The 27,701-nt window shown below is 38.8% G+C and overlaps 1 protein-coding gene across 2 annotated transcripts in view; it reads left to right on the top strand.

Moving 5' to 3' along the window:
• FHOD3 (formin homology 2 domain containing 3) overlaps nucleotides 1-27,701 on the top strand; it is a 366,909-nt gene that overhangs the window by 52,124 nt on the left and 287,084 nt on the right. For both annotated transcript variants that reach the window (XM_062512765.1, XM_062512850.1), the window contains exon 3: nucleotides 3,608-3,672. In XM_062512765.1, coding sequence (XP_062368749.1) covers nucleotides 3,608-3,672 — 65 coding nt within the window. The remainder of the gene's footprint in view (nucleotides 1-3,607; nucleotides 3,673-27,701) is intronic.

Consider the following 27,701-nt stretch of genomic DNA (forward strand, 5'->3'; position numbering starts at 1 on the left):
CAGTGAGCTGTTGGCATGTGCTTATTTACATTAATTTATTAGATAAATTGAAAGTAGAAAAAGTTTGTGTCTTGGTAACGCCAAAGACTTAAAAGTTAATCTTATAGTAATAATGATTCTGATCTCAACACAGATCAACAGAATGCTGTGTCAGCACAATATGTGAAATTTATCTATTTTTCTACTGCTAAATTGCAGCTATGAAGTTAACTCTTTTAAATACTTATTGAATGTTTGAAAAGAAATAATAGCCAGTTGCACTCACTGAAAAATATTTTTTTAAAAGGTCATATCAATAAAAATATGAGCCTTAGTTAAGAGTTGATTACAAACTTTTGTTACATGTCTAGGTTTTGTTTTTAATGAAGGAATGTTGTTTGTTGGAAATAGTATTTTATGCTGTGTGTTTTTGAGCCTTCTTTTTGTTTTTAATGCAAATGGCCTGTCTGTCTCATGGCACCTCCCCTTCCCGACCTGCTGTCAAGACAAGCTCGCCTTACAGGCATGCTTTTTAATACTCTTTGGCCAGTTGTTCATGAGTCCGTGAAATCATGGAGGATTTCAAGTTACTGGGATTTTTTTGGCATTTATTATTGTTATATGCTTTCCAAGAAATGTGTAGAATCATGGATGTAGTAATTTTCAAAGGTGATCTTCATTTTCCAAAAGTGTTATTCATATTGCATGATAGTCAAAAGTATTCCTCAGGAAATTGCATAATTTCTAATACTGTACATGAGACTGGTCTTATTATAATTAGCTGCTGTGTGGTAAGTCTAGTATACCTAAACCCCACGAAATGCCTCTGTAGTGATGATCATGGTGTGACCTGGGGGGAAGTGGGGGGAATGCACCGTCATAAGTGAGTCTTCATCTTTGCAATTTCTAGGGCTTGAATCATACTGATTTTGGTAGGCTGGAAAAACTAACAATGCAACTAGTGGGAGATAAAAATGGATGTTTGTGTGTGTGAGAATTTTCTGTCCTGGGAGGTATTACAGTTGCAATGATAGGGTAGAAGAGAGCCTGTAGAAGGCAGCTTGCTCTAAGTTTTCAGCAATTTTTGTAAGGAAGTGAGGTAGAGGAGGAAGTAGCTCCACTGTTGAAGCTTGGAGAACTACCCAAAAAAAGGCCTTGTTTCTACTGAAAAGCATCATGCATTAGATTTTTAGAAAAGAGGGAAAAATGTTTTAAATTGTAATGGGCCTGGATCTCTACAGGCCTTAAAATGGTGCTGATTTGTCAGATCCTTGTGTTTCTTCACTCTGATGGCTGGGCACTACCCGCTGTCTGTTCTTTCAGCAAATCATCACAGAGCTGTAGATTTCAGCAGAGAGCTGGTGAAGTCATTGTACCCTACAGACTTCTAAAACCCTGGAGAGTGCCATGGCTATGTAGTGTCTATTATTTGTTAAATGAAGAGTTTACTTTAGTTGATTAGTTTTTGAAGATGGGAAGATTAATATGTCTAATTATAGAGACTTCATTTTTCTTTGCTGACTCTGGGCTATCCTTTTACAATTCCAAAATAAACAATCTATACTCAATTCTTCCATTTTCTGATGTTATCTTGGAGGATTTGTGTATGTCAGCTGCATCCACAAGTCCATCAAGGATGGGAGATCAAGAGAAGCAGTTTCTGTACAGAATCGGATGTTGCAAAGGGCAAGTGGTTTGGTCAAAAATTCTTCACTAACTTGACAAAATAAATATTCCAGAGGAGTCCTGGCACTCTTGTGGGGAGACACTACTGTTAAAAATCTGCAGGTTATGAACGTAGGCAAAGACTGTGTCCAACCAGAACAATGGGAGAACTTTAGGTGGACAGAGAATCAGTCCTAAACATGGAACTGTTCCAGGAAATTCCACAGTCCAAACTGCAGCCTGTTTTTATGGGGGAAATAGCATTTGCTGCTTGGTACTTCAAACATTTTTAAGAGAAGGGTCACACTTCCCCCAACTTTGTCCTAATCATGTCCAAGCAGACTCATTAAAAAGTAATTTCAATTAAAGTTTTTTTTTCTTTTTTTAAAAAATCTATGTTTAAGTTGTTTATTGGGTTTTTTTGTTTGTGTGTGGGTTTTTTTTGTTGGTTTTATTTTTTTGTTTGTTTGTTTTTTTTTTTTTATAATCTATGGAGAAGTGCTGCAATTCTGAAATTGAAACTAAGTCCCCTGTTGCAGGTACACAGGTTCATATTAAACACTTTTTTCAGGTCCTTACTTTTCTTTGTTTTCCTCTATGTTTTCCTAGGGGCAATATTTTTCTGAAAAATACTTGTCACTACTTCCTTTACATTTCTTCCCCTACAGATCTTTCAGAGAAATTATATAAAACTTTTAGCCTTTTTTTTTCATGAAAATAATAATATTTTTGTTCTGCAAAATGACTGTGGGAAGGATAACAATAAGGTGGAGAGGAACTTTTGTTTTACTGGAAAACTGTTTCAAGTTACAGACAGTAGAAGATTCTGCTGGGTGTCTGTGTAAAGGGTTTGGCCCTGAAGCCTCTCAGCAGAGTTGCAAAGTGTGTTACTGAGAAAGGCTGTGCTGGTTTGTGCTCTAACTTGTATGTAGAAGTGAGTTTATGGTTTGCATGACACAAACTAAGCTGCATCTGATTGTATTCTGAAAACAGCATGCCTTCATGAGTGTTTTCTCATGAGGAATTTCACTGAATCACAGAATGGCTGAAGCAGGAAGGGACCTCTGGAGGTCATCTGGGCCACCTAGAGCCACTTGTCCAGGAATTGAATTTTTAGTTTCAGGGAAAAGAAGGAGAATACGCTGCTCTACAAGCATAAAGGGCATTTGGCTTTTCTTACCATCCCCCCTTCCATCAGATGAGCAGGTTTGGGTGCAGAGACAAGGTGTTGTCAGTGCCCTCATGCCAGTTTGCAGGTAGCACATAGAAATCAAATACTGTGCTCTTCTTGTCCAGGTTGAAGAAAAGCAACTAATGGTAATTTGACTGAAAAACAAATGAAGTACTTAGCAGCTAATTAAAATAGTAATTCCATTTAAGCCCAATATGGAACTCGGAGTCAGAGTGAAGAAGAACCTTCGTTTTTCTTCTTTGCATGAAAAATGCAGCTACTTTTGTGCTTTACAAACACATTAGGCTACATAAGCAGGCAGATCTGTGAAAGCGTCAACAACCTCTTGTTTAATCTTGGATTTTCTTTTAATGAATTATTATACCTAGCATTAAAGTAATTCTGTGAAAACTAAAATGTGCATTCATCACTAGATAATTCTCTAATACGGTTCTCATTGTGATGGGCTGTCCTTGGTGAGTATCCAGATTCCCACAGAGATTCTCTCTTTTTCCCTATCCTCAGCAGAAGGGAGGTGAAATGAGTAAAAAAAACCCTGTTGTTTGAGATAAAGATGGAGAGATCACTTAACCATTGTTGTCATATATTAAAAAGTCTTGATGAGGAAAATAAATTTATTGCAAATTAAAATTGAAATGGATTATTAGAAACAAAGTAAGAATTTCTAGTGTCTTCCCTTCCCTCCCACCCTTTTTTTCCATGACTCGACTTATTTCCAATTCTTCTTCTTCCTCACTTATATACCTTTACATACTTTTGTTCTCTTTTTAGGAGGGGCAAGAAGCACAGCATAATTCTCAGGACCCAGCTGTCAGTGAGAGTCCACGCCTGCATTGGTAAGTTAAGTTCCATGTGTCTGAAAGAGGACAAATAAACAGAATCAATTTCCAATAAGTCTGGGGAGTATGAGTCAGACTTGGCTGTGCTCCAAATTGACGGTAATGGCCAATAAATTGATATTATTAGTTTGTTTGTTGCATGCTGAAATTAGGTTGTATTGGCTACACTACCCTTAAAGCATGTTAAACTTCACAGGGAAGTATAGCATTTGACAGCAAAGTCAGATAGTTGGGAAGTGCTTTGAAGAACCTTCAATTATCTGTCTTGTCGCAGCCTTTGTGTGCACCTAAAAAAGACTGTTCTGGATTGGGAATGGGATCTGAAGAATTGTTGGCTGACAGATAACTGCTGTATTTTAATAGCATGTAAAGTTAATTACTTCGCATCTTGCGGATCTTGGCTGAATATTTGTCATTATCACAGTGTCAGTGTCTTAAAAATCCTGGTTAAAACAACGCTGTCACAAGGAAAAGTCTGATGAAAGTCATAATGTGCGTGTCAAAGAGCTTTAAGTTTGCATGCATGGAGGCTGATTGTCTGGGATAGCGTTAATATGTTCTCCAGAATTCTACAGAGCAGAATGCTTCACTGGGTGTCAGTGGCAAAGCTAATGCTCCTGTCCTGGTAACAATATGACAGATTCTATGGGAGGCTGGTTTAAAAAAAAAAAATAAAAAAAAAAATTAAAAATCCTGTGTGTTTGTGCCACGGTTGTTTTCAGCTTCTCTGTAGCAGATTCAACAGTCTCATTGTTTAACTTGTTTTAGGTCTTGCTTCAAGAGATTGTAGCTGAAGCTTTGAAATACAGGTATCTTCCTTAAAAGGAGGGGGAGAAAGTCAAAGCTTTGTGTCGTTTCCACAGGGACTTTTGGAGGATTCAGGCTTTAAATATAGCTAAAGATTTTCCCCTGCCCCCAGGATGTTATAAAAATGGCATTTCTGAGAATTTGAACTGAGTATAAGCAACCTACAGAATTCCACAAATACCTCTCATTGAGAATGATCTCTAGGCTGCCTTGTGCAGGAGCAGTTTCTCCTCTACTACCATTGACTTCAGGAAGAACAGCAGAGCAAACATACATGTTAAGTGTTAGAGAAAGAACAGAGATGAGGCAAAGTCTAAACTGATTTTATAAATGTGAGTGAAATTAAGAACAGCTTGGAGAAGATTGTTCTTGTTAGGTCTGAAGTATATTTGGCAAAACAGACCAGTGCAGCAAGATGAGATTTGATAAGTTTCCCAGACTGAGGTTTTATAAAAAGAATTTTCATGTAATTTTTTTCTTTCTCCGGAGTGCAGCCATCGAGGAATTGGAGTTCATAAGGTTCTAGAGATTTGATGTGTGTTACATTGCTGTTATCTATTTTCATTCAAGCTTACTGTGGGTAATTAGCCATGTTGCTGTGCATGTATCTTAATTGTTCCTATATGAAACTGTAGTCCCCTATCAGGTGCTGTTGCTCTCTGGCAGCAGTGATGCATTCAGCAGTGAATACAGAGGAAGCCAGGCTGCAAAACTTGAGTTCAGATTTTAAACTCCTAGAGAAGAGGTGTGTTTGAATATGGGCTTTTGGCTTGGTTCATTATAGTCAGAAAAGCCAAATGCAAGTTCTGCTTCTAATTTCAATCCCCCTGCTGAAGTTTAGATTTTTGGGGTAAGTTTTTGTTTCAGCCCCCAGCTTGATGTAATGTCATTTATTTTCTCTTATTTTATTTTTCATTTTGCATATCAAACTTGTCTTATTTTTTGGTATGGGATAGTTTGAATTCCCTGATAGTCAGGGAATATTCTGCGTTTCTTACTACTGGCAGTGTTTGCAGAGCCCTGCCCTGCAGTCACAGAATAAGAGGGTATTTTCACTGGCACAATGGGTTCTGCTTGTGTTTGTGTGCACATCAGCTGCCTGTTAATGTCCCTTTTGAAATGCAAGCATTAGGTTTAGATGTTAAAAGATATGTTACATATTTGGGGTAGAAGCCAGGAGCTAGAGGAATCTGAGATGGTGTTACATGGAGTAGAACTGTCATGCTTTGGGTGTTTTCTTTCAGTCTTCACAATCTCCATGGAAATCATTGTATTCAGCAACGTTGCTGACTCTTCAAAGTCCCCAACAGGTAGCTAGGGCTGCTTTCCAAGAAGGTGTGGTTTGTTATGTAGTGACCTTTCTGCAGAGCCTCCTGTCATCTTGGGATTCAGCATATTACTTTATTCTTAAGAGCTGATAGGTGTAAAGAAATAGCTCTCCCACCGTAAACTCTCCCATTTCAAAGTTGGATCAATATTTTTTCCTTCTTCCTAACTCATTGTATTTTTAAATTGTGGGAAATAACAGAACTGTTTATGTTCAGATGTCCAGGTAACATTTTCTATCGTTAGTGACTTCAGATCTCTGGAGAATTCATTTGGCTGAAGTGTCAGAAGGTGTATTTACTACAGGCCAATATTTTTGAGACCTGGGAAGGCTTAGCAAGTCCCATGTCAAGTGGGGTAAAGTTTATTTATTTTAAGCAGAGCAGGGAAGGAATAATACTTAATTGCTTGAGTGCACAAGTTGTGGTATTTTCTACCTGTTAAATACAAGTCCCTCTTAAATACCTTAATTTAATGCATTAATGCTTTCTCTTTTTTTTTTTTTAACTCTCAATTTGAGTTCTTGCTTACATACTAAGCTTTCAGCATGAAGGAACCAATTTTCTTTGAAATATTATTCTATTCTCCCATTTTGGCTTAATCCTGATAAAATTATCAAGATTAATTAATAGCTAATACTTTTAAATGTTTTTAATGCAGACTTTAATATTTAGATTTTTTTAATATCACAAGAGCATCGCTGAAACCAGTTCTCTTCAGAGAACATAACTAATTGAAAACTAGAGATGCATTTTTGTATGTGTTGATGCCCAAAGACCTTAGTGGAGGAATCACAGAATCATGGAATAGAGAGGGTTGGGAGCAACCTTAAAAGTTATGTGGTTCTAAACCCCTGCCATGGACAGTGATGCCACCCACTAGAACAGGTTGCTCAGGGCCTCATCCAAGCTGGCCTTCCACACTTCCAGGGATGGGGCATCTACAGCTTCTCTGGGCATCCTGTTCCAGTGTCTCACCACTCTCACAGTCAAGAATTTCTTCCTAGCTTCTAATTTAAATCTGCCTTCTCTCAGTTAAAAACCATTGCCTTTTGTCCTGTCATTAGCTGCCCATATAAAAAGTTGCTCTTCTTTTTAAAAAGATTTCTTTGATTACTGCAAGGCTGCTATAAAGTCTCCTTGAAGCCTTATCATCTCCAGGCTGAGAAGTCCCAATTCCCTCAGCCTTCAAAGGAGAGATGACCAAAGGGCTGGAGCATCATTGTGTCCTTCAGACGTGTTTAACCAGGTCAGTGTCCTTCCTGTGCTGGGGACCCCAGAGTTGGATGCAGCACTCCAGGGGGGGTCTCACAAGGGCAGAGGAGAGGGGCCGAATCCCCTCACCCACCCTGCTGGCCACACTTTTCATGCAGCCCAGAACATGGTTGGCCTTCTGAGCTCTGAGTGCTCCTTAAATCAGATAGTGTCAATTCTATGTTTTTTTTCCCACAAGCTTTCAAATTTGACCTTTTATTCAAATCACATTTATTATGAGTTACTGCTCTGGTGGGAAAAGTCTTTTTAGTATTTTTGGCAACCATATGACTTTGTATTTCTTTGTTTCTTAACATTATGCTAGTTTTTGTATATTTAACAATTCCAGGGCTCAGTTGAAGCCTTGATAAAGTCTAATGCAAATGAGAATGTAACTATAGAGAGTGAACACCAACACTGTCAAAAGTTTTAGCCCCTGAAACTAAATGGAAGGTTTTAGTCATGTCATTGTGACAGTGAAGTTTTAAAGATGTTTACCAGCACCACTTTTGCTGCAGAAGGGTTTGGTTTAACCATTAGGTCCTTGGTTGGCCAGCTCTGTTTGGGGCTCTTGTTTCATTTGTTTATTCATTGATTTGTAGTTTTTTTTCAAAATCTGGTGTGATCTCTGAGAGAAAAGGCACCATTTGCTCTTACATTTCTGGATGCTGTATTTAGCCCAAGAGAGCCCCATGTTCTCATCTAAAATGCTTATTCCTGCAATGTTAAATCAGGAGTGCTGCAAACAATGCTGAGAATTATATTTGCACAAGGATCCACAACAATGATTTGGAATGATTCTGCCAAAAGAAGTTTGATATAACCTTCAGTTGCTAATACAATGTAGTACAAGAAGAATGCAAATAACAAAAGTTGATGTAATTCTGAGTGAATGTATTGACCTGGGATTACTTAGAGCACTGTGGCTTGGAAGGTCAGCAGATGTTGCAAGGACCATTTTAGATTTTACTACCTTATCGTGTCAGTTTATTGTTAAAAAAAAAAAAAAAAAAAAAAACCAAAATCCCAGGCCAAACAAACTAACAAAACTAACCAAAACACACACCCAGGACCTCCAGTCAGTTATTTAAATGTTTTTGTACGATGAAATTACATTTTTGTATGGTTCTATCTCTGACCTATATTTGTGCAAAGTTTTCTTTTATCTGACAGTAGATTAAGAATGATTTGCATAGGTATTTTTGTATATTATAATTCATAGCTTGATCGAGTGAGGGCCCTAGAAAGAGTGCAAGTGTAGTATTGCAAGAGTCTTGCAAAATGTATAATGTAGCTTCAGTATTAGTTGTTATAACCACTTGGTAATTCTGTTGTATTGGCTCTTGCATGTGAGTAGATGCAGTTTCCTTTGCAGTGGATGATTCCCAGCTCTGGGACACTAATGCTGCCGTGCTGCACAGCGGCTCTTTCTAGCCCTGACTGTCAGGGCGTCTGTGTTAACCAGCAGAGTTAGCACCAATAACCCAGTCTTTCCACAGAGCTCTTGGGATTATCTTTTTGATATCCACTTGCTCTTAATACAGTTTAAGAAATGTAGCCATAAATATCTTCTTGAGCCTGTATTGTTCTGGAATACCTGAGAGAAGCTGTAAGCTGGTTGTAACTAGGGGGCGAGTAGAAGCCAGCTGTTTTTATTTGTCCTATAATAGCTGAACTATGCATATAGTCCTTTTTTTCCACGTACAGTTTTTCCCTTCTGTTATCCATTATATGGACTTGTTGCATGTGTTAGAGCAGATATGATTAGATTCTGTAACTATTTCTGCATCTGTTGAACCTTCTGGTAGGACTTGCACCTCAAGCACGTGGAGAGACAAGTTACTCCTGAGTGGACCCACAGTGCTTTCACAAAGACAAAACCTTGTCTTGAGTCTGTAACTTTACCTGGCCTTTTGTTGCAGAGAAGTTGAGATACATGGACTGAAGAGGGGGAAAAAACTCGTGGATTTTCCTCTTAAGAGTATAGCATTGAAGTGTTGAAAAGTCAGTGCTGTTATCGTTAAGGAAATATGAAACCATGTTGCATTTCATTCTCTAAGAGCAAAGTTTAGCTTGTTCCTACAACCCATGTTCTTGGTGCTGTCTCACGTGAGATGCTTCTCCCTGCAGCTATCATTACCCCATTTCATCTTTCTGGAATTTGTGCATTTGCTGAGTTCTGGAGTAGGCTTTTCATGGTCATGGACAATGTGAAGTTCCTCGAGCTCACACTTCAAAACCTTGTTGCTCTGTTTTGTTTTTTTAAAGGAAGTAACTTATGGATTTTAATATAAACAGCTTTCCTTTGATAAGGGAATTTCTGAACCACTAAGAAATGGAGTCTTATTAAAAAGCTTTCCTAAAGGAAGCTTAATTGTGGGACTGTGAGCTCTTCAGTTGGGCAAGTACTGATACATGCCAAAGAAAGAGAGGAACTTTGGGTTGTTTGAAGGACATTTTACAGTTTTATGTTCAGTGCTAGGCATTCCTAATAGAAAACATTTTCAGTTTGAGAGAGGGAACATGTGGAGAGCATTAGCAGTTCAGTAAAACGTGCAACCAATTCGGATTTAATTTAAAGGGAACAAAAGAGGTGCCTTGAGAATTTGTCGGAAGCGCTGTGGTTTTGCCTTCTTTGCACTGATGGTAACAGGAGAGAGAGAGGTGAGTTAAAATTGCTTTATCGAATATCTTCTTAGCATAATTGGGACCAAAAAGACTGTGATTAATGGATTTAACGGTGCTATACAGGGATCTTGCATGCATTATGGATTTGTAATCGTGATATGCTTCCTATGACTCTTGCTGTAACTTGGTAAAAGTCCTGACTTAAATGAAGATAATAAACAACATGCTTATTAGATGTAAACTGACATCACACAAATTGAAAAAACCTGAAAAGAAATGCCAGAACTCGGGGGGAGTTTTTTAAGGGTTAGGGTTTTTTTAATAGAATAATTTGAGTTCTAGTTAAGGCAGTGCACACAGTACTTGCTGGGGCCTGCATCCGGATGTGATTTGAAATATCTGGTTCAGCTCTCTTTGAGTGAAATGTGAAATAGCTGCGAAGGCTGTGATAAAAATACCTTTTTCAGCTTTTAGGATTATTTAAATTTTCTTTCCTGAGAATGTGGAACACAGATGCTCTAAGTAAAATCCCATGGTTCCCAGATCAGATTTCTTTGTGAAAAATCCAGCCATATAAATAACTTGTGGTTTTGCTTTAAAACTGTACACCTCTTTAAATTGAAATGTTAGATTTCTGTTGTACTCCTCGTGCACGTGTTTAGTCAGCCTCCTTTGTGGGTATGAACCATGTTACTTCCCCATAACCTGTGATTTTCCTTCTGTTACCTCACTGAGAAGGCTCTGGGCCAGTCCTGTAGGATCTCAGAAAATGTATCATACAAAGGTAGATTTCCAAGGTTTGTCCCTGCATATTTAATTTATGATACTTAAAATAGACTTTGTAGCTAGAAGAATTAGGAGTCTGTAGAGTAGGTAATGCCTCCATTAGCAGTGACATTTTCATATTGAAAATGGTAGAGTTTTGCATTAGATGGGCTTGTTCCAAATTTGAAAGGATATCTGTGGGGCATGCTAGTGGGATGCTTTTCTTGTCTTGGGAAGCATTGTTTTAAAATGTGAAATCTTAGCTAACTCTGCTTACAGTGGGAGGTGCTGCAGAAAGTGAGTGAAATGTGTTTGAATTTGGGTATCCTCTTTCTGGCCCTTTTTTAACTGACAACTTTCCTCTGTCTTTTTTTTTTTTTCCCATATGTAAAAATGTGTAAGGAAGATGGAATCTACTTGTGACCCTGAATACATAGTGAAATTTAAAACAAGTCTTATTTCTAAACAAAACTAAAAAAAAACCAACAAAAATTACTCAATCATCTTCAATGGTACCACAAAGGAGCCATCTCCTCATAAAGCCAGGAACGTAAATAGTATGACACTTTGGTTCCCAATCCCCACCAGAAGTCCATTTAGACTTGTTTCAGATTTTTTCTAAAGTACTTATAAAGTGTCATATTACTGATACCTGGATTTTTTTCCCCTGCAATTTAAACGTGTCTTTTTGAATATTAAAAATATTTTGTATAAAAAATTAAACTGTTTACAGCTGCTTATAATGGACTCCTCTGAAAATGACTAACAACAGTTGTATCTGCATCAAACAGGTCAGTGCTGTTGATAGCACATTCATAGCTGTTGATAGTTTTCATCGTTTCCCTTCTTAGCTATTTGCACTTTCCACATACTTTATTAGATACTTGTAATGTCAGGCAAAGCAGTTCTTCCTCTTATAGTCAGTGTTCAGACTATTGAACTTATTTTGCTGTAGACTGAAGTACAGCATGTTCAAGCCCTTAATTGGGGGGGGGGGAAAGTTCATATTAAATATCTTCAAATAAATTACACTAGCATTGCACTTGGAAAAGAATAGAATTATCTGTTTCCTGCCTCCATATAAACCTGCTCTATACATAAGGTATAAACCAAACAAGTGAATTGGATTCAGTTTAGTTCTCTTGAAAAAGTCCAGCATGCTCTAATGTTTTAAGCTTTACCCTGTAGAACAGTAAAACAAAATTAAGGACATGAACTATGGAAGAGAAATTGGAAGTTGTTACTTAAATGAAGTGGGTTTGTAATGGGAAATGTTGGTATTTCCATGTGATGTTGTTTTCACCCCAACTTCTGATTTAGCTTTGTTCGTAAGGAAGAGGCAGAGTGTTGCCAATCTTGATGAACTGGAATTAGGATGAATATAGTTCTGCTTTCTCTGAGGTGTTCTGAGATGCATGACCTGTACATGTAGTGTAATAAAAGGGAGGAAGGGGGTGTTAGTTCATAAAACGGAATCATGCTACTCTGCAAAGGAAGCTTCTCTTCTCTTCAAAATTAAGCATTGCATGTAACCTTTTGATTCCTTATGATGGTTTATTTCATATTCTCTTAGAAAATGTATGCATGTCATTGAAATGCAAGGTCAGGAGATACATGTTTGAACCTTGTCAGACTGACTGTCTTTAAAAAATGGTGTAATGGCGTAAGCAAAATGTGCAAACTCATGGTCAAGGATGCTTCAAGCAAAAGCTGCTTGCCAACTTTTTGTGAACTTGCTGCAAGTCCAGGTACATGAGTATCATATTTCAGACCAGGACTATGTTGTTTCAGTCCTTATACTTACTGAAAGGAAGGTTAAATTTTATTACCATTTGAAGATCTCACTGTGGAAGATGATATAAAATATATGTGGTTTCATAATGCTGTTCAACTGATTTTTTATGTGGTTTAATAACTTTTTTTTCCTACAGTGGTATGTGACGATAAGTGCACTATCACCTAATTCAGCAGTCAAGAAATAGTTGCTCTCTGTTGTTGATTATCATTATGGCATTCAAATAGTGTGTACTCTTCTTTCCTTGCTTTCAGCTATTCTATTCCTCTTCCATTTACATTCTTTTCATCTTTTTCATGTGCAGCTGCTTTTATTTCTGTAGAAATTAAGATGATTTAATTTGTTAATTGTATGCTTTTTAATTTATTTCTTTCATGAAAGAAATACTTCAAAGACTGAGGAGCTTTATTTAAATAGGTGGCAGAGTGCCCTGATGTAATATATGTTGTCTAAGACTGTCAAGTGAGATACACCAAATTGATCCCATTTCAAGAATAAAGTATTTACTATAATGAAAAATATTGTGACAATACGTCTGGAAGCATTTCGATGAAATTCTCATCTTGGGCTCAGAGCATGCCATGGTCGGATGTGGTCATAAGTGGTGGAAGAAGCACCAATCATTTTTATTATGGTTTTGTACTTGTATGAGCTTGATGAAATTGAGGAAATAGTGGTATCTCTGTCTGGAAAAGGGAAAAAAGAGATGGCAATATTTAATTTGGAATATTATGTGATGTGGAAATTTTGCTTTATTTCACAACTTTTTATGTCTTCAAGTGGTGTTAAGTATAAGCTGTCCTTTTCTGGGTGTGGATGTTTTGTTTGGAGGGGAGGGGAGCGATTTTTGTTGGTGGTTTTTTTTGGTTAGCTGGTTGATTGATTTTCTTGTGTTTTTTATAAGTAGCATCTGTATTTTAGTAATGATAACAGGTTATTTAAGACTTTCTTTCCCTGCTTATGACTCAACAAGGCACAAAAAATTTAGGCTACAAAGTGGTAAAGTTACAACCTCTTTATTTAGAACCCCAGCAGTTACTGTGGCTGAGCAGCATGCTATTGTAAGATGTAGGATGTCATAAGCTATGTCAGTTCATATTTAGCAGTTTGAGATAAGTCTGGTATGCATGAAGTTATATATCAGGTTTCTTTTAACCTTTCAGACTTTAAATATTTAGCTCTTGTCTTTCTTTTAAAACATGAAGGGGAGTATGTTGGTATTTGTTTTTATCTTTGTTTAAAAAAGACTGTGTTTCTGTAGGTTTGTTTCTCCCTGTGGCTGTCCACAAGGTTTGCACATCAGCTTTATGGGCCTGAATGTCTGAAAACTGGCATATCCAGTTAACTTGTTTCTGTACTGGGGAGTGAAACATAAATGTTGTATGTCTTCCTTACTTTTTCCCATAATCATAAATTCTGGTTCAATGGACTCTTAAAAACCTATTCAGAATCAAATGCCTGTGGAGACATTTGCTTTCTCCTTGCCTTTGTGTGAAATAGAGAAAGGTGAGAGTGTAGAAAGGTTCTGATCAGGCTGGGCACAGGAGGAGGCCTGGGACTGATCTCACCTGTGCCCAGGGGCTGGGGCTTTCCTCAGCCCTTCAACAGTAGAGCTTATCCTGCGGTATGTCGGGGCTGCATGAGCTCTTCTGGGCAGGGATGATGATGATGATGATGGCAGGAGGGCAGCCAGCTGTGACTGCCTTTCTGCTTCTGCTCAGAGCATGCATGAGTGGTTCCTTCTAGCTGCATCAGAAATATATCAGGAGGCTTCCTCACCTTTCCCACTCCCCCATGCTGTTACACTGAAATGATTGGTGTTGTGCTTTGGAAAAACTTGCTGTAGGAAACGTGGGTATGTTTGCATGAAAGGTCTAGCACCATAAGTAACTAACCAGAAAACTTTTATCACATCCCTCACAAGGGAGTTCTGCTATATTATTCTCTTCAAGAACAGTATATTACAACTTACTAATTTTTATTAAGGCCCATATGTTAAAAATTATAGTACATTAAAAATACTTTGGAAAGAGTGGGTGAGCAAATAAAATTCACCCCTATATATTTGCTGGAATAGCCAGGTACTACTGCAGTATTCTCAGGGGTGGTGTAACTGGGGAAAGGGGTGCTACAAGGATACGCTGAACAGCTCTTTAAAGCCCTGGGTGTGAGCACATGCTGTGCTTCTAACGCAAGGTGAGAGCAAATGATAAATAGCAAGCACCTCTAGCTACCCCAGACAACACACTCTGGGACATTCTGGTAGCAGTGAGTGAGTCTCCTGGATTTTCACTCTGGGGTTAGTAGTCTGCATGTTGCTGTCACCATGGTCTTCCTGTTTTATGTTGTGTACTGCCGCTGTTGTGTATGGTCTTCCCTTCTGTACCAGTGCATGTTTCAGGCTGACATTCAGTCATTTGCAGGACTTCAGGAGGAGGGTTTTTTTTTAACCCAACAGCTGTGAGATTGAATCTTTTTGTTTTAAAGCCACTAAAATGCATATAATTTAGTACCAGCTAGCTGCCCCTAAAGGACCATCTGTGAGTTGGCAGTACCTGTCTGACTAGCTGCCTTTTACCTTGGGGTGTGGGGTACTGTTTCCAGCTGGCCCCTGGGGATGCTTATCTGGAAGTCAGGGAGTGGGAGCAATTCAAACACAGAGAATCCCAGTTTCTAAATCTCTCAGTAGGAAAAGAAAAAAAATAAAAAGCAAAAAAGGAAAACTGCAGGTGCTATGCAGAAAAAGCATATTTTTTATTTTTGCAATCATATCTGTTTTGTGAAGACTTTAAGTCTTACCCTTGAAAGAAAAAAACAACCCAAAAATGCCTCCCCAAAAAAGATCACCCAGAGCTCAAGAGAGCCCTCCAGTGCAAAAAACCCCATCCAAACGCAACAAGGAAACAGCATGGATTTAGTTCTTCCCTCATTTTTTGAGGCAGGAAAGCAGTAAGACCTTTGCAAGCCTTTTTTCAGCTGCCAGGTTGCTTCGGGTCCTCAGACAGAGTTATTCTTTCTCACATTGTTTAAATTGCTTTTGGCTATGTAGGAAAAACCTGTTTCTAGGTGAAGGTTTATTGCTGTACCACCAGGGTTTCTCTTGTTGTCAGCCTCCCAGTGATGCCAGGCACGCTGCTTGGCCGCTGCGCCAGCCACTGGGCCTCCTCTGTCATGGGGAACAGAGCAGAGCCAGCCCAGAGGGCACATCGGAGCATCTCACTTATGGTCCTGCCCTGAACTGCTCTTGCTCCATTGACCATAAAGGGAACAGATTTCGGAGAGGAATTGCCTGGTTGAGAGGTATGCATACAGTCCATTGCCCATTTCTGGTTTCTGTCTTCATAGTCCTGATAGTCATTCTTTAATGACGGCAGTTTTTATTGAAGTTTGGTTCCTTGCCAAGCTCTGAATATAGTTGCACTGATGTCTTTTTCCTAGTTCCTGTCAGGATCTAATACATAATTGTGTATGTAAATTTACTTTTTGGAAGAACTCCTCTGAAGTTTTGCTGGAAAGAAGTTCGTTAAGAGCGAGTAAGATTCAGGGATACAGACTGTGAGTTACCTCCATTAGCTCTATGGCTGATCACATGGAATCAACTTAACATGGAGTCTGCTCTGCATGGGTACTGAAAGCTTTGCTAAGACTGAGACAGAAATTAACAACATTGGAGCACAAGACTTTCTGGGCAAACCCTTGCCCCAAAAAGTGGTTTGCTGTGAGAGAGTTGGTCCATTCAACCCTTATGAAAAACCAGTCTTGCACTCAAATGAGATGGTGCTCTTTGATAACTTGTACCAGCCAGTTTCCCAGAGATCAGATGTGCAGGTACATGCCTTCCCAGGAGAAGAGGAAAGTTAAAGAGTTCTACTCTTGTCTTTCTGGCATGACATCCCTCAGAGGAAGCAAGGAGCTTCCCATGTTGCAGGTATGCATGGCAGGCATGTTACGTACCAAGCTGTGCATGCTTAGAAAGGGGACTTCTTCTCATTTTATGTCTCTCCCATTGCTGCCAAAGAGTTGCTTTCTGGCATTGCCTGCTTCTCTTCTGAGGCTGGTGCCCTGCAGCTGGCAGCTTCTGGAGGCGGCTGCTGCCTGCCTGTGCCTCCTGCTGACAGATGGGTTGGTGTCAGCGGTCAGGCAGCCCCGGCATCCTGCCTTTGTGGGTCGACTCAGCTGTACTTTGGCATTAAGCACCCAGCTGGAAAGATCTTTTCTGTGTTTCCAAAGAATAATAAAGAGAGAGTTGCTTGGTGGGCTGTAGCTGTACCTGCCTTCTTCCCACCAAAAAAATCACTAGGGGTCTGTTTTCAAGGCAGCTCAGTGTCCTGGGAATCTAAATAAGATATCTTATCAGAGGTGTCTGTGGCACATGTCAGCATCCACTGCTTTTACCCTGTTTTGTTGGTAGATAATGAAATTATCTTACACCTGTCAATTCTGCCTTCTTGATATGACAGCATTACAGCGACCCAGCTATGTCCCAGGGACCTCTTCAGATCTGTCTGTACTGCTGCTGTTTATGTGCTTGCACATTCATGACAACATTGCTTTTAATTTTTCTTTTTTTCTTACCTCATTGATAGTACATGAAATGTATTACAACCTCAGTACTTCTTATCAGGGTTATCTTTTTTTTCTTCAGGAAGAAAAACAGTAGCACACTTTGGACAAAGAACCCAAATTCCTATCTGCCCACCCTTTCTTTTAATGAATACTTTGGGGTTAAGTAACATCAGAATTATGCAGGGAATCTCTTATATTTACTTTCATCAACCTCCCATTTCAGAATAAAAGTGGCTGTTGTGGATGGTGTATTTGCTTGTAGATGTGTGTTTGTCATTTTGAGCACCATATCCGATTTGGAAGTTAAGTGTTTTAGTGTTACAAAGAAGTTTGTTGGCTGGTGTAAATTGGTGTGGATCCCTACCTTCAGCATTCACCTCTGCCTTTGTCTGTCCAAAGCAGTGGCCTGAGCAGCTGGGTCCATCTCCTTCTGTTGGTCTAGTGCTTTTTCAGTAATCCCATGGTCCTCATGGAGCAGTGTGTGTGCAGCTGAGAACTTGGCATCTTCCCCTGAGCCTCCCAAAGTGCTGCCTCCTGCCTGACAAAGCATGCAGCTTGCTTGTGACTTTCAGGAGCTTTAATCAGACTGAACAAAACACACACTGGGGAACAAGGTGATGTTCTTGTTCTGTGGATTTCTCACATGTGCCCCAAGTGACTGGATTAGTTTTTCCCTTATGAGGTAATTAGGATTATGTTTCTCAGGCACACTTCTTTGACAGTCTTGGTTAAATATAAGGAGATTAAATTCCTTGGAAAAATGGGTTTTCCCAAAAATGAGTATTTCTTTCCCATTTTGATTCGTAAGACTTTCATTAAAGATGTGTTAGCGAATAGCCCAGTTTTCTCCATCTTATGTTTATTGTTCCATGTTCTCTTGATTTTTGTAGCTGTCTGGTACTTTAGCTTCTCTGAACTGTCTGAGTAGGAAAGCCATATTGTGCTTCTTATGTTCACAGAAAATGACTGAACACCTCTGGACAGCTGCAAAACAAATGCTGGTTGGAGACATTTGGTTCTCTGCTTTCAGCCCTGGAAAATTCCAGCCTGGATTATTTTCTTTAGGTGCCACCTTTCTTTAAGCATACTTTCTCTCTGATCATCTCCTGAAACTTGAATATTGTTCCTTTTTGCAGCTGAATCACATGTACATTAGGAAAAATTTTAGCATCTCTTGCCTGGGGACAACTGTGCAGGTAGAAAACACGTAGTATACAGGCAGGATCTGTGGGATCATTCCTTGCTAGCAAGTGAGGTAAAAGCAGAAAAACTTACTCAGTTTTCTGAAGAGAAACCACTTTGTAATCCCTAGGAACCAAGTAGAAAGAATAATACTATATCCACTCCTAACAACATGGGTTTGCATATTTGGAAAACTAAGCAGGTGATGATGTAGGGGTAAATAACTCCAGCATCCTCAGGAAGCACTTATTTGTAGAAAAGGTGTGAATATGTGGTCTTGCTGTTGTGCTTTGATGAAATAAAATAGGCTTGCAAACACATACAATGTACAGGTATAGTGCAAGTAAGTGCAGAACTGACTTATGCTATACTGAATGATTGAAAGAAACTATGAAGGTGATTGTTTAATTTTGTACACAATTATTTTACAGACATTATTAAGTTATTCCCAATGGATAACTTCTGTTCGATTTTCATCTTCTCTCTTAGAAAGAGTGGGCAAGCATGAAGCGACTCACAAATGGGCTGTGTTAGAAAATGACCTTTGCTGGATTGGATCAAAGATTCATCTAGGCCAGTTCCCCAGTCCTTCTGCTTCTCTTTGCAACAGCTAGTTTGAGTTGTGGAAGTGAAGAATATAAAGAAGAGTGACAGTGTTTCACCAGAGTGTTCTCCATCCTCTGGTAATTTTGTGCTTCAGGGACTCAAAGCTGGTGTCTTTGCGGTTTGTCGTCTTGTAGATTTTCCTTCTGGGAACCTGCCCAGCTACATTTGAGACACCCTTCAAACTTTTAGTGTATAGAAAATATCCAGAGTTTAAACAATTCAACCTAATCTGAGTGAGGGAGAGGGTGTTTTTTTGGCTTTTTGTTTTTTTTAATAGGGTTTATTTTATTTTATTTTATTTTATTTTATTTTATTTTATTTTATTTTATTTTATTCTTGAAACTTAAATTTTATTCCATGTAGCTGTTTTGGAAATGGAGTTTGCTGTTCACCTTCTGCTGAAATCTCGGTATCTGTCTCTCTCATTTACCCTCCTACACTCTCACCACATCATCTCTTTAAGGAGTGGAAATCCCCATAAAGTATGGGAAGTGCCTGTAAAGTATTTAGGAATGGCCTGGGTGTCCAGTGCAGTAGGGTCCAGTGCAAACTGGACTGTCTTTGCTGTGTTATGCTTCCTTAAAATATTTAAACCCTTACCAGCTGTGACAAATTTGACTAATTGCAAAACTGGAAGAGCTAGAGCATTATGTATAATGTTTGAGTCTCAGGGTCTCACTTGTAATTGCTATTGAGAATGTGGGTGCACAATTTCTTTAAACAGTCCTTTAATGATTCTTTCTTCTTTGTCTTCCTTTAAAAATAATTCCAAAGACCATTTTGCTCTGGAGCAGCTAAAAAGTAGCAGTGCTACAGAACTGTGTCGTCTGAGCAGCTTCTGAGTGATAAAATTCAATTCAAGGCTATCACTATGTGGAGGGTTTTAAAACCTCACCAAAATACCCACAAAACCTACAACCAAACAACCTAAAACAAAAAACAAAACAAAAAAACAACAAAAACAAAGCAAACAAAAAACCCAAAAGAAACCTCAAGAAACAAATAAAAAACCAAAAACCAAACAAAAAAAAAACCCCAAACAAAAGCCCCACTGCAAATATGCAAATATGTAACACTGCTCTGCATTGAATTTAATCTGTCTCTTCCATTTCCAAGTAAGTATTGGGTGTTCCTTTGTCATTTTTTTCATAGCTGAAACTCTTACCTCCTTTGTTCATTCTACTCAAATGTTTCTCCCTTTCCATGTAATGTTTTTGTTCACATCCTTTATGGTCATGGTGATCAGCACAGGGCCTGTTCATCAGATCAGTTCACTAGACCCTGTGTTAAAACTGTGTAAGTATAAATCGGATATAATTTTAGCTCTGGACTTTCTGAGGAGCTAATGAAGATCTGAGCTTGCCCTAATATATTTTTTCTGATGGGAAAATGAAGGTGTACCCTGATGCATGTTTTAGGTGTATTGAAGGAGCCAGAACTAACCCTTGTGTTCATTGTTCCAGGATGGGCTTGTTTTAACTTGAATGTGATTAATCACCACACATCTGTTTTTCATTCTAATCAAAATGTAACTAATACCTCTTTTTGCTTGCTCATCATGATTTTTCATGAATCTATAACAAACTCAAGAAAAAGGTTTGCTGTGTTTGACTGAAATCTGAGATCATTTGAGTAAAATTACTTTAATATCACCAGTAAATTTCAATTAATGTTATTTAGTTAGAATAATGACTATAATTTGACTGAAAACAGGTTTTTGCTTTGTGAGCTCATTGCTTGATCAGAAATAACACCACTCCTCTGTCACTGCAGTTTCCCCTCTACTTGTTGAACTGTCTCCCTCATGGTGGTACTTTCATGAGGCTTGAATGCAAGAATTTTCTGCAGACGTTTGCTGAGGAGGTTTTCCTGTTTGGAAAGGTCCAGCAATTCATTGAGCCTATTGATGATTTCTAATAATTAGGGTTTAAGAAGGGTCATCCTAGCCACTAATGTCACACATTGTGCACACATGGGAAGCAAAATTAAATACAGTAATAGGTTTCTACTTCCTGATCAGTTTGGTGGTTTGGGGGAGCTGTAGGACCCTGTGTGTATTGAGGATTAGCTAAATTCAAGTTATGGTTTCCAAGGGGCACTTTGCTGCCTCCTGCCCTTCCACCACATTTTGCCATCCTCTCAGTCCCACAGGTGCCTCTGCTAGACTGTGCTCCTTGCTGGATCCACCAGAATTTAGTGGGATTACTGGGAATAATCACAGTCTTTGTCCTGGCTCAGGGGGGGATGGACTCCAAGCACAGAGTGCTAAGTAATGTTTTATACATTCCTCAATTTTAATCAAAAAAGATCCAGTTAAAGGAAAAAAAAATAGAATGCTTTTCAGGTACATGCTAAATTTCAGAGGATTAAGAAAAAGCAGTCTGCATCACTTGTGCAAACGGGTTATTATCCAAACCAGTAAAATTGTTCAATTGAGGAAACTTGTTCCTTGTCCTGCTTTATATTTAGCATGTTTTAAATCTCCTGATCTCCTTGTCCTCCTGTTATTTTCACTCTCTGAACATATTTTTCCCATTTTAAGCCAGAAACAGTTGCATTAATTTCTTCTGAAACTGTGGGAGCCTATTTTATCTTGAAATCAGTCCCTTTATTTGTCAAATGCTCATGTTTTGAAGATTTTTTTCCCCTTTCTGCTTTGCAATGTCTTAGAGCTGTGCACTTCAGTCACTGGTACTTGTTCACCAGCAGGAAATGTGACTTCAGTTTTATTACTTGGTTGCTCAATCATTGTGAATTCCCATTCGACATGGGTTGAAAAAGGATCCTAACACTTCACAGCCTGTTTGCATGTGTAAATCTGACCCACAGTGGCAAAGTATGAGGGTTCTGAGGGCAGTTACTGCTGAGCAGGGAGGGCAGCTGATATACCCTGTGTACAGAGGAGATCAATTTACTATGGAAACTCACAAAACACACAAAACGTCTCTGCAAATCTGCTACATATATTAGAAATATAAAGTGACTCATGAGGTATAAGCATTGCTTTCCACGAGGAAAGAAAGAATCCTCTGCAGCTTTAGTTGTTATGCACAAGGGTGTTTATGGATATTAATTCGAAAATTTGTGCATGCTTTCTAAACTGTGTGCTATAAAGAATGTGCTCTGGGAAATCAGTGCTATTTTGCACTGTTCTGTGTTAAAGTTGGTTTACTACATCACATCTAGTAAAAATCATTTAGACAAGTATTTATTTTCTGCTAGTCTCTATGAAAGGATTTAAGACTGGCAAGGGCATCCTCTGAGAGCATTCCTCTGCTATCCCACATTTCATAATCTCCTCTGTAAAATTCCTACTTAATATACATGGACTTTGCAACAAGCACTCTTTTTGCTTTCAGTTGCATCTGCAAATATCTAAGTTCACCCTGTAGATCTTGGATAAAATTGAATTTCTGCTAGATCTGCAGCCCAAGATTTAATTACTGCTGATCTGCCTTGGCATCCAAACTTTGGGAACAGCTGAGTGTGCTGAATCAGATCTTCAGCCTGTGCAAACTAGTTCTTTTGTCAGTCAGCTGAGAGGCTGGTACAGCCTGTATGTCATTTCTGTCATGTATAGATATGAAATACTTATTCTGACCTTTGTTGTTGCTCTGTAGATTTTGGGTTCAAAGTGGCAAGGAGCTTCCAAGGTGGAATCTGAGAGTGCAATAAAATTAAGATAAACACATTTGGGGTAGAGATCAGCAGTTGAAGATTAATTAAGGTCTCATGCTCAAATTTCAGATTGAACATTTCTGTTCAGCAGCAGTTCTCCGTTGGGGATTCCATAGAATTAGTTTTATGCTGAGTATATTTTCACTGCATTGATTTTAATCAACAGAGTGTTGTATGACACATATGTTCATTGAATATTGACAACTTAGAAGCACTGGACAAATGTTGAGAATGGTGGGAAGGAAGAGACTATCAGTTTATCCATAAGTCTTGAATTCCTGAAACCAAGCAATTTATCTTGAGCAAATTATGACACGGATGGGTGCTGGAGGCTGCCGTGTTGCATACCCTGCAGATTTCCAGAGGAGCAGCTGTGAAGGCAGTTAAATTCACTGAAGACTTTCTCAGGGATTACAGTAGGTTATTTGGCACCAAAACAGAAATTTGAGGATATAGAAATACTGTTGAGGCTACTAAGCTAACTCAAGGGGATAAAACCCAACCAACTCACCCTTCCCTCCCTTCCTGAGGGAATGCCATCTTCTGAGGATGAGGGATGTTACAGTGGTCTGGGTCATCTTCATATCGAAATGGAATACTTGATTTTCCTCATTGCTTTAGGAAAAAATGATGGTGTTACTGGGGAAGCTCTCAGTGCTGCTGTGAACAGAGGCCTGGCTTGAAATGAAGCTGAGTTAATGCAATACAGGCTCACTCCTAGAGGATAGGTCAGTTGAGCAGAGGTGAAATGCTGCTGCAACGGACAGGCAACTGCTTGGGAAAGAGATTGAAACAGAGTAAGGCAGTTAGGGCAGGAGATGAATGTATTGCATGACACTACATACATGACTAGGGCTAGAATCAAAAGCAACCTTCATGGAGGTCTTTGGCTGTAACACCAAAAGGAAGGAATATAAAAGTGGAAACAAAGCTCATTATTTCTATTATGATTTCTTTTATATGCTTATTTGCAAGGTACTTTCCAAATACTTGAAAAGGATAATCCCTGCTTCAAAGCATTCATTTCTTGACTACAGAAATGTAGGAAGGTATAAGTAGTTTAAATGCCTAATTGCCCATTCAGAAAATACTTAAAACAGTTCAGGTTAAGAGTTAAACTTTAAAAAGTTAGGAACTGTGGAATTACAGTAGACTTCAAAGCTTTTATTATGGTACATTTCAGAACTTTTTCTCTGTGTATCTTTTCTTGGCCATGCATTCTGTAGGAGAAAAAAAAAAGGCTGAATGGGGATAATTGCTTATGGAGTTCAGCTCCTGTTACTTCAGACAACTGTGTGCATTAGATGTTGGGTGAGAAGCAAATACCATAGGTCATGGCACAGTTCTCAGTATCCTGGAAGCAATTAAAGGGCAGAGTGAAGTACTGACAGTTGCAATCACAGCCTAGAAGTGTTGGTGGGCAGTGCATTTCCCAGATGTGTTATGCTTAATTAAGCACAACATAGAAGTCTTAGAGCTGTGTTCACCTTGCAGAAAGGCTCTTGTCAAGTTCTGCAATGTGGCATCCAGGGCTGAATACAGGGTTTCTGGAGAGACTTAGATGAATCTGTGTGCTGGACTTCTTGGTACAGCTGGAACTGTCCTAATGGATGGCATGGGGAGGTTTTCTGTGAGAACTCACGTTTTGCCAGTGGTTTTATCAGTTATTTGCAGGCATCAAAAGTAGGTTGACATTGACAAACTCAGGTTTAACTTCAGGTGCTGGAGGGAATATGTGTTAGAAACCACCATGTTTTTCTGTTTTGGCAGCTAGATTTTCTAGCTTGTGGTAGAGGAGAAAAGGAACAAAGTAAAGTTTCTTTCTTCCATGATTGAAACATTTTTCCCTTTCTTATCTTTCCCTGACTGCCTCTTTGCCTCCCAGGAGGGAGAGGGAACAGACAGCAGACTAAATGGCTAAAGTTTGGCTAAAAAAAAAAATAAACAGTGAAGAGTAGGGTCTTACAAAAACAAGCATTAGCTGATATTAACAAGAAGCAAAGCTTCTTGTTAAGATTGACTTGTAGCTAACCTACTGATGGTGTTCTAGGACATAAGTGTCAGTCAGAGGATGCTAAGGATGACTGATAAAACAGCTGCTTCTTCCATGTAGGGCTGGGGAGAAAATTCTCATTAAATAAGAATTTAACAAGTGTAATTTTAACTTTCTTACATTTCTGTAACTGAAAAGATGGTTGCCACAATGCACTGTTGAACCTTTCCCCTCCTCTCCTTTATTTTTAGGACAGTAGTTACCAAAAGCTGTAAATTATCCCACTGCATATAAAGAAGAAAAGTGCGCAAGAAAAGCTTTAGCTTGAGCCTACACATTTGAGTTTTTTCTGGCTCGATGTCCAAGACCACATGCAACTGTTTGAATAACTTTCCAAAGGAGGCTATTGCCGAGGACTTCTTGTGGAGGTAAACCATGTGTGACTGCCAGTACCTCCAGCAGACAGTATATTGCAGTAGAAGTGCCATGTCAAAACATAAATCCCTCAGCTGCCAAGCATTGAATGTGGAGTTTCTTGTTCTGTTTGCAGCTCTAGGTGGACATTGTATAGGTTATGTGCTATCTCAGAGATTCAATTCAGGTTAACTTTGTCTATTTTCTTTTCCTTCTTCATTCCTCATCACTTCCCCCTGTTAGATTCACGATCTACAGGAGTATAGAAATCTGTTTCTTCTTTGTATTGATACACAAAAAATTGGCAGTCAAAATACAGTTCAATCAAAACAGATGAATGAATAAATTAATATATTATCTCCAGTGTAGCAAACCAAACAGGAGTGGAGATACAGTGTATTTAAAATATAATTAGTGTGTTTCTTCATTAACTTTTCTAGATATGACTACAACATTGGGAAGGTTAGAAGTTTTATTATTACTTGAAGTAAAAATGTGTGAAATTGTGTATGTGATCCTAAAATTAAATGTAAATGGACAACACTGCTAAGGATTTTGCAGTCTAAATTTTATCTAGTTGTATCACTTCAATTTTTTTTGTCACTTGATGACTATGTGTTCAGGTATTAGCAGCTCACTGAATCATTGTATCTCATCGTATCTCTTCACTATTACCCCTTTTCAGGAGATGTACACAACCATCTGTATTTCTATTTTAACTGAAATGCCTTACAGAGCCTTTCAGAGAACGGGTTTCTGTGGAACTCTTAAATAAGAGGCTGAGAGAAATGCAAAATAGTGCATTGTAAACTGATGGTTACAAGGACCATTTACTCCTCCAAAGCTTGGTTTTCACTGTTCAGGCCAAATTTTTATGGCTGTCCTGCCAGTTCTGTGTTCTGCAGTCCCCTGTAGGCTGGCTCCTTGCTTCTGCCATGGGCTGAATTTCTATGGAAATGCTCTGGAAGAGCAGTCATCCTCGAGGGACTGATATGAATAAAGATGTTTTTAAAGAGCTGGACTGGAGCACTGAAACATTCCTGTGACCAGGTTGGCAACCTGTAGGAGGTTGCTTTTGTGTGTGGCAGGTAGTGTGTGTCCTGCTGTGTGCTGAGCTTCCACTTCCTCCTCCTCCTCCTCCTCATCCTCCTTCTGGGAGTCTGTGTCCCCGAGGCAGAGTGTGTTGCACCATGCTACTCAGTGTCCTCTTGGATCACCTTGGCAGCACAAGTACAGTCAATCTGGCTGGCATGCGAGTTTCTGCTGTTGACTCCAAGCAGCTATGTTTCCCTGCCCACGTTATTTCTAACAGCTTAAAGAAAAACAAATAAAAAATCCTGCTCCATGGAACAGGGGATCCCCAAGCTTTATTTATAAAAGCTTCTTACTCAACTTCACGTTACTCTGCAGCAACTGCATAGTGCAGCTGCTGTGCTAAACACACTTTGACTACAGTATTATAAATCCAGTTCCTTTGGCTGTAGGTACAATGGTGTTGGATCATGTTTTGGGGATCAGATAGAAAATGCAAAGTCATTGAGGCAGTGCTTTTGTTTATCCACCTCCAGGAAGGATTGTGATATTTAAAAAGAGATCACCTGTTAAAAAGAGAGACCTGTAGGTGTGTGCACATACACAATGATGTGTACATCCATGTTCAGCATTATGAGAAATACTGTACTCCAGTCTGCAGAAGGGAACATCAATGAAAGAAGTTAGTAAGTAAGGACGTCAGTTACATCTCAGTATTTGAAGAAGAAAGGCCTTGCCTCTTTTTTTTTTTTTTTTTTTTTTGTTGCTCTCTAAAAGCAAGGGACACCTGAGGTTTTTCTCTTAAGATGAGCAGGTTCGGTTCCTTGAGAGGTTCTTCTAGAAGAGAGAAATGCAGTGACTTTGCTGTTTGATTTTGCTGCTCTGTTTAGGTTGTTTATTTTTAAAAGCTTAATGCATATAAATTAAAAAACCCAAATTTTTTACTGTAAGAGAATCTGATAGCTAAAACTAAGGAAGAAGTAATTTCTATCTCCTAAAATTTGCATTGCTGCTTATCAACTCTGATTATCTTGTACATCATATTTTATGAAATCTGTTGATTTATTTTGTTTCATAACTTTGACAAACTTTATGATAGATCACTAGACCCTTATGCCAGGTGAATATTTATCTTCATTTTCTGAAATATTTTGTTATTTTTTAAACAGATCAAAGTGCTTGTTGCTCATTCAAAAGGAATGGGTTTTGAATTTGCAGTGGCTATATAGTGGTGTGCCACAGCAATGCAACAGTTCTGTAAATAGTCAACAGGTAAATTCTCTAAAGTTTTTGGCAATACTTCTTTTTGTTGATCCACACATCAGGCACCCTAATTATCTGCTAGTTACCGTGCTGAAGTTCAAGAGAGTCCTGTTACAGCTAAATTGCTTCTTCCCTTACTAGTTTTTCAGATTAGTGAAATACGTCCTGGATTAGAGCGAGCAGAAGTAAGTTAAATCTACAGTATGTTTTTTCCTTTGAAACCCTTTTACTTTCTTAGTGTTTGGATAGCAAATATAGATAATCAGATTTTGTCCCTTGCTGAAGCAGTTAGATGGGTACTAGTGGGCTGATGTGTCTGTCAAAGGAAATCAGATCGTTGAGTAAATAGAGCCAGGTTAAGATGGAGGAAGGTTCAATTACAGTTAAAGTTGGATGCAGCAGTATTGTTGTCTTATGTCTTCTTTTCTAATAGGCTTGTTCTTTGTGAGCACTCACAAGCCTATACATAGAACAGCTGCCATGAAGGTTAACAGATTGTACAGGTGGTCAGCATACAAAAGGAATAGTTTTCTTCCTTGGTATTAACAGTCCCTGAAAGCCGCCAGGTAGGAGTTCTCTCAAAGCTCAAAAGGATATAGAATATCCGATAAGAGAGCTTGTACTTACCAGTCGTATCTAAAAGAATTGAGTAAAGATAGAACAAGATTTAAAACCCGGCATCAACATCTGTCCTTGCCTTCGTGAGCTGAGGTCTGCA

The sequence above is a fragment of the Cinclus cinclus genome, chromosome 1 (genome assembly GCF_963662255.1).
Source record: "Cinclus cinclus chromosome 1, bCinCin1.1, whole genome shotgun sequence".
In the NCBI taxonomy this organism is placed as follows: Eukaryota; Metazoa; Chordata; class Aves; order Passeriformes; family Cinclidae; genus Cinclus; species Cinclus cinclus.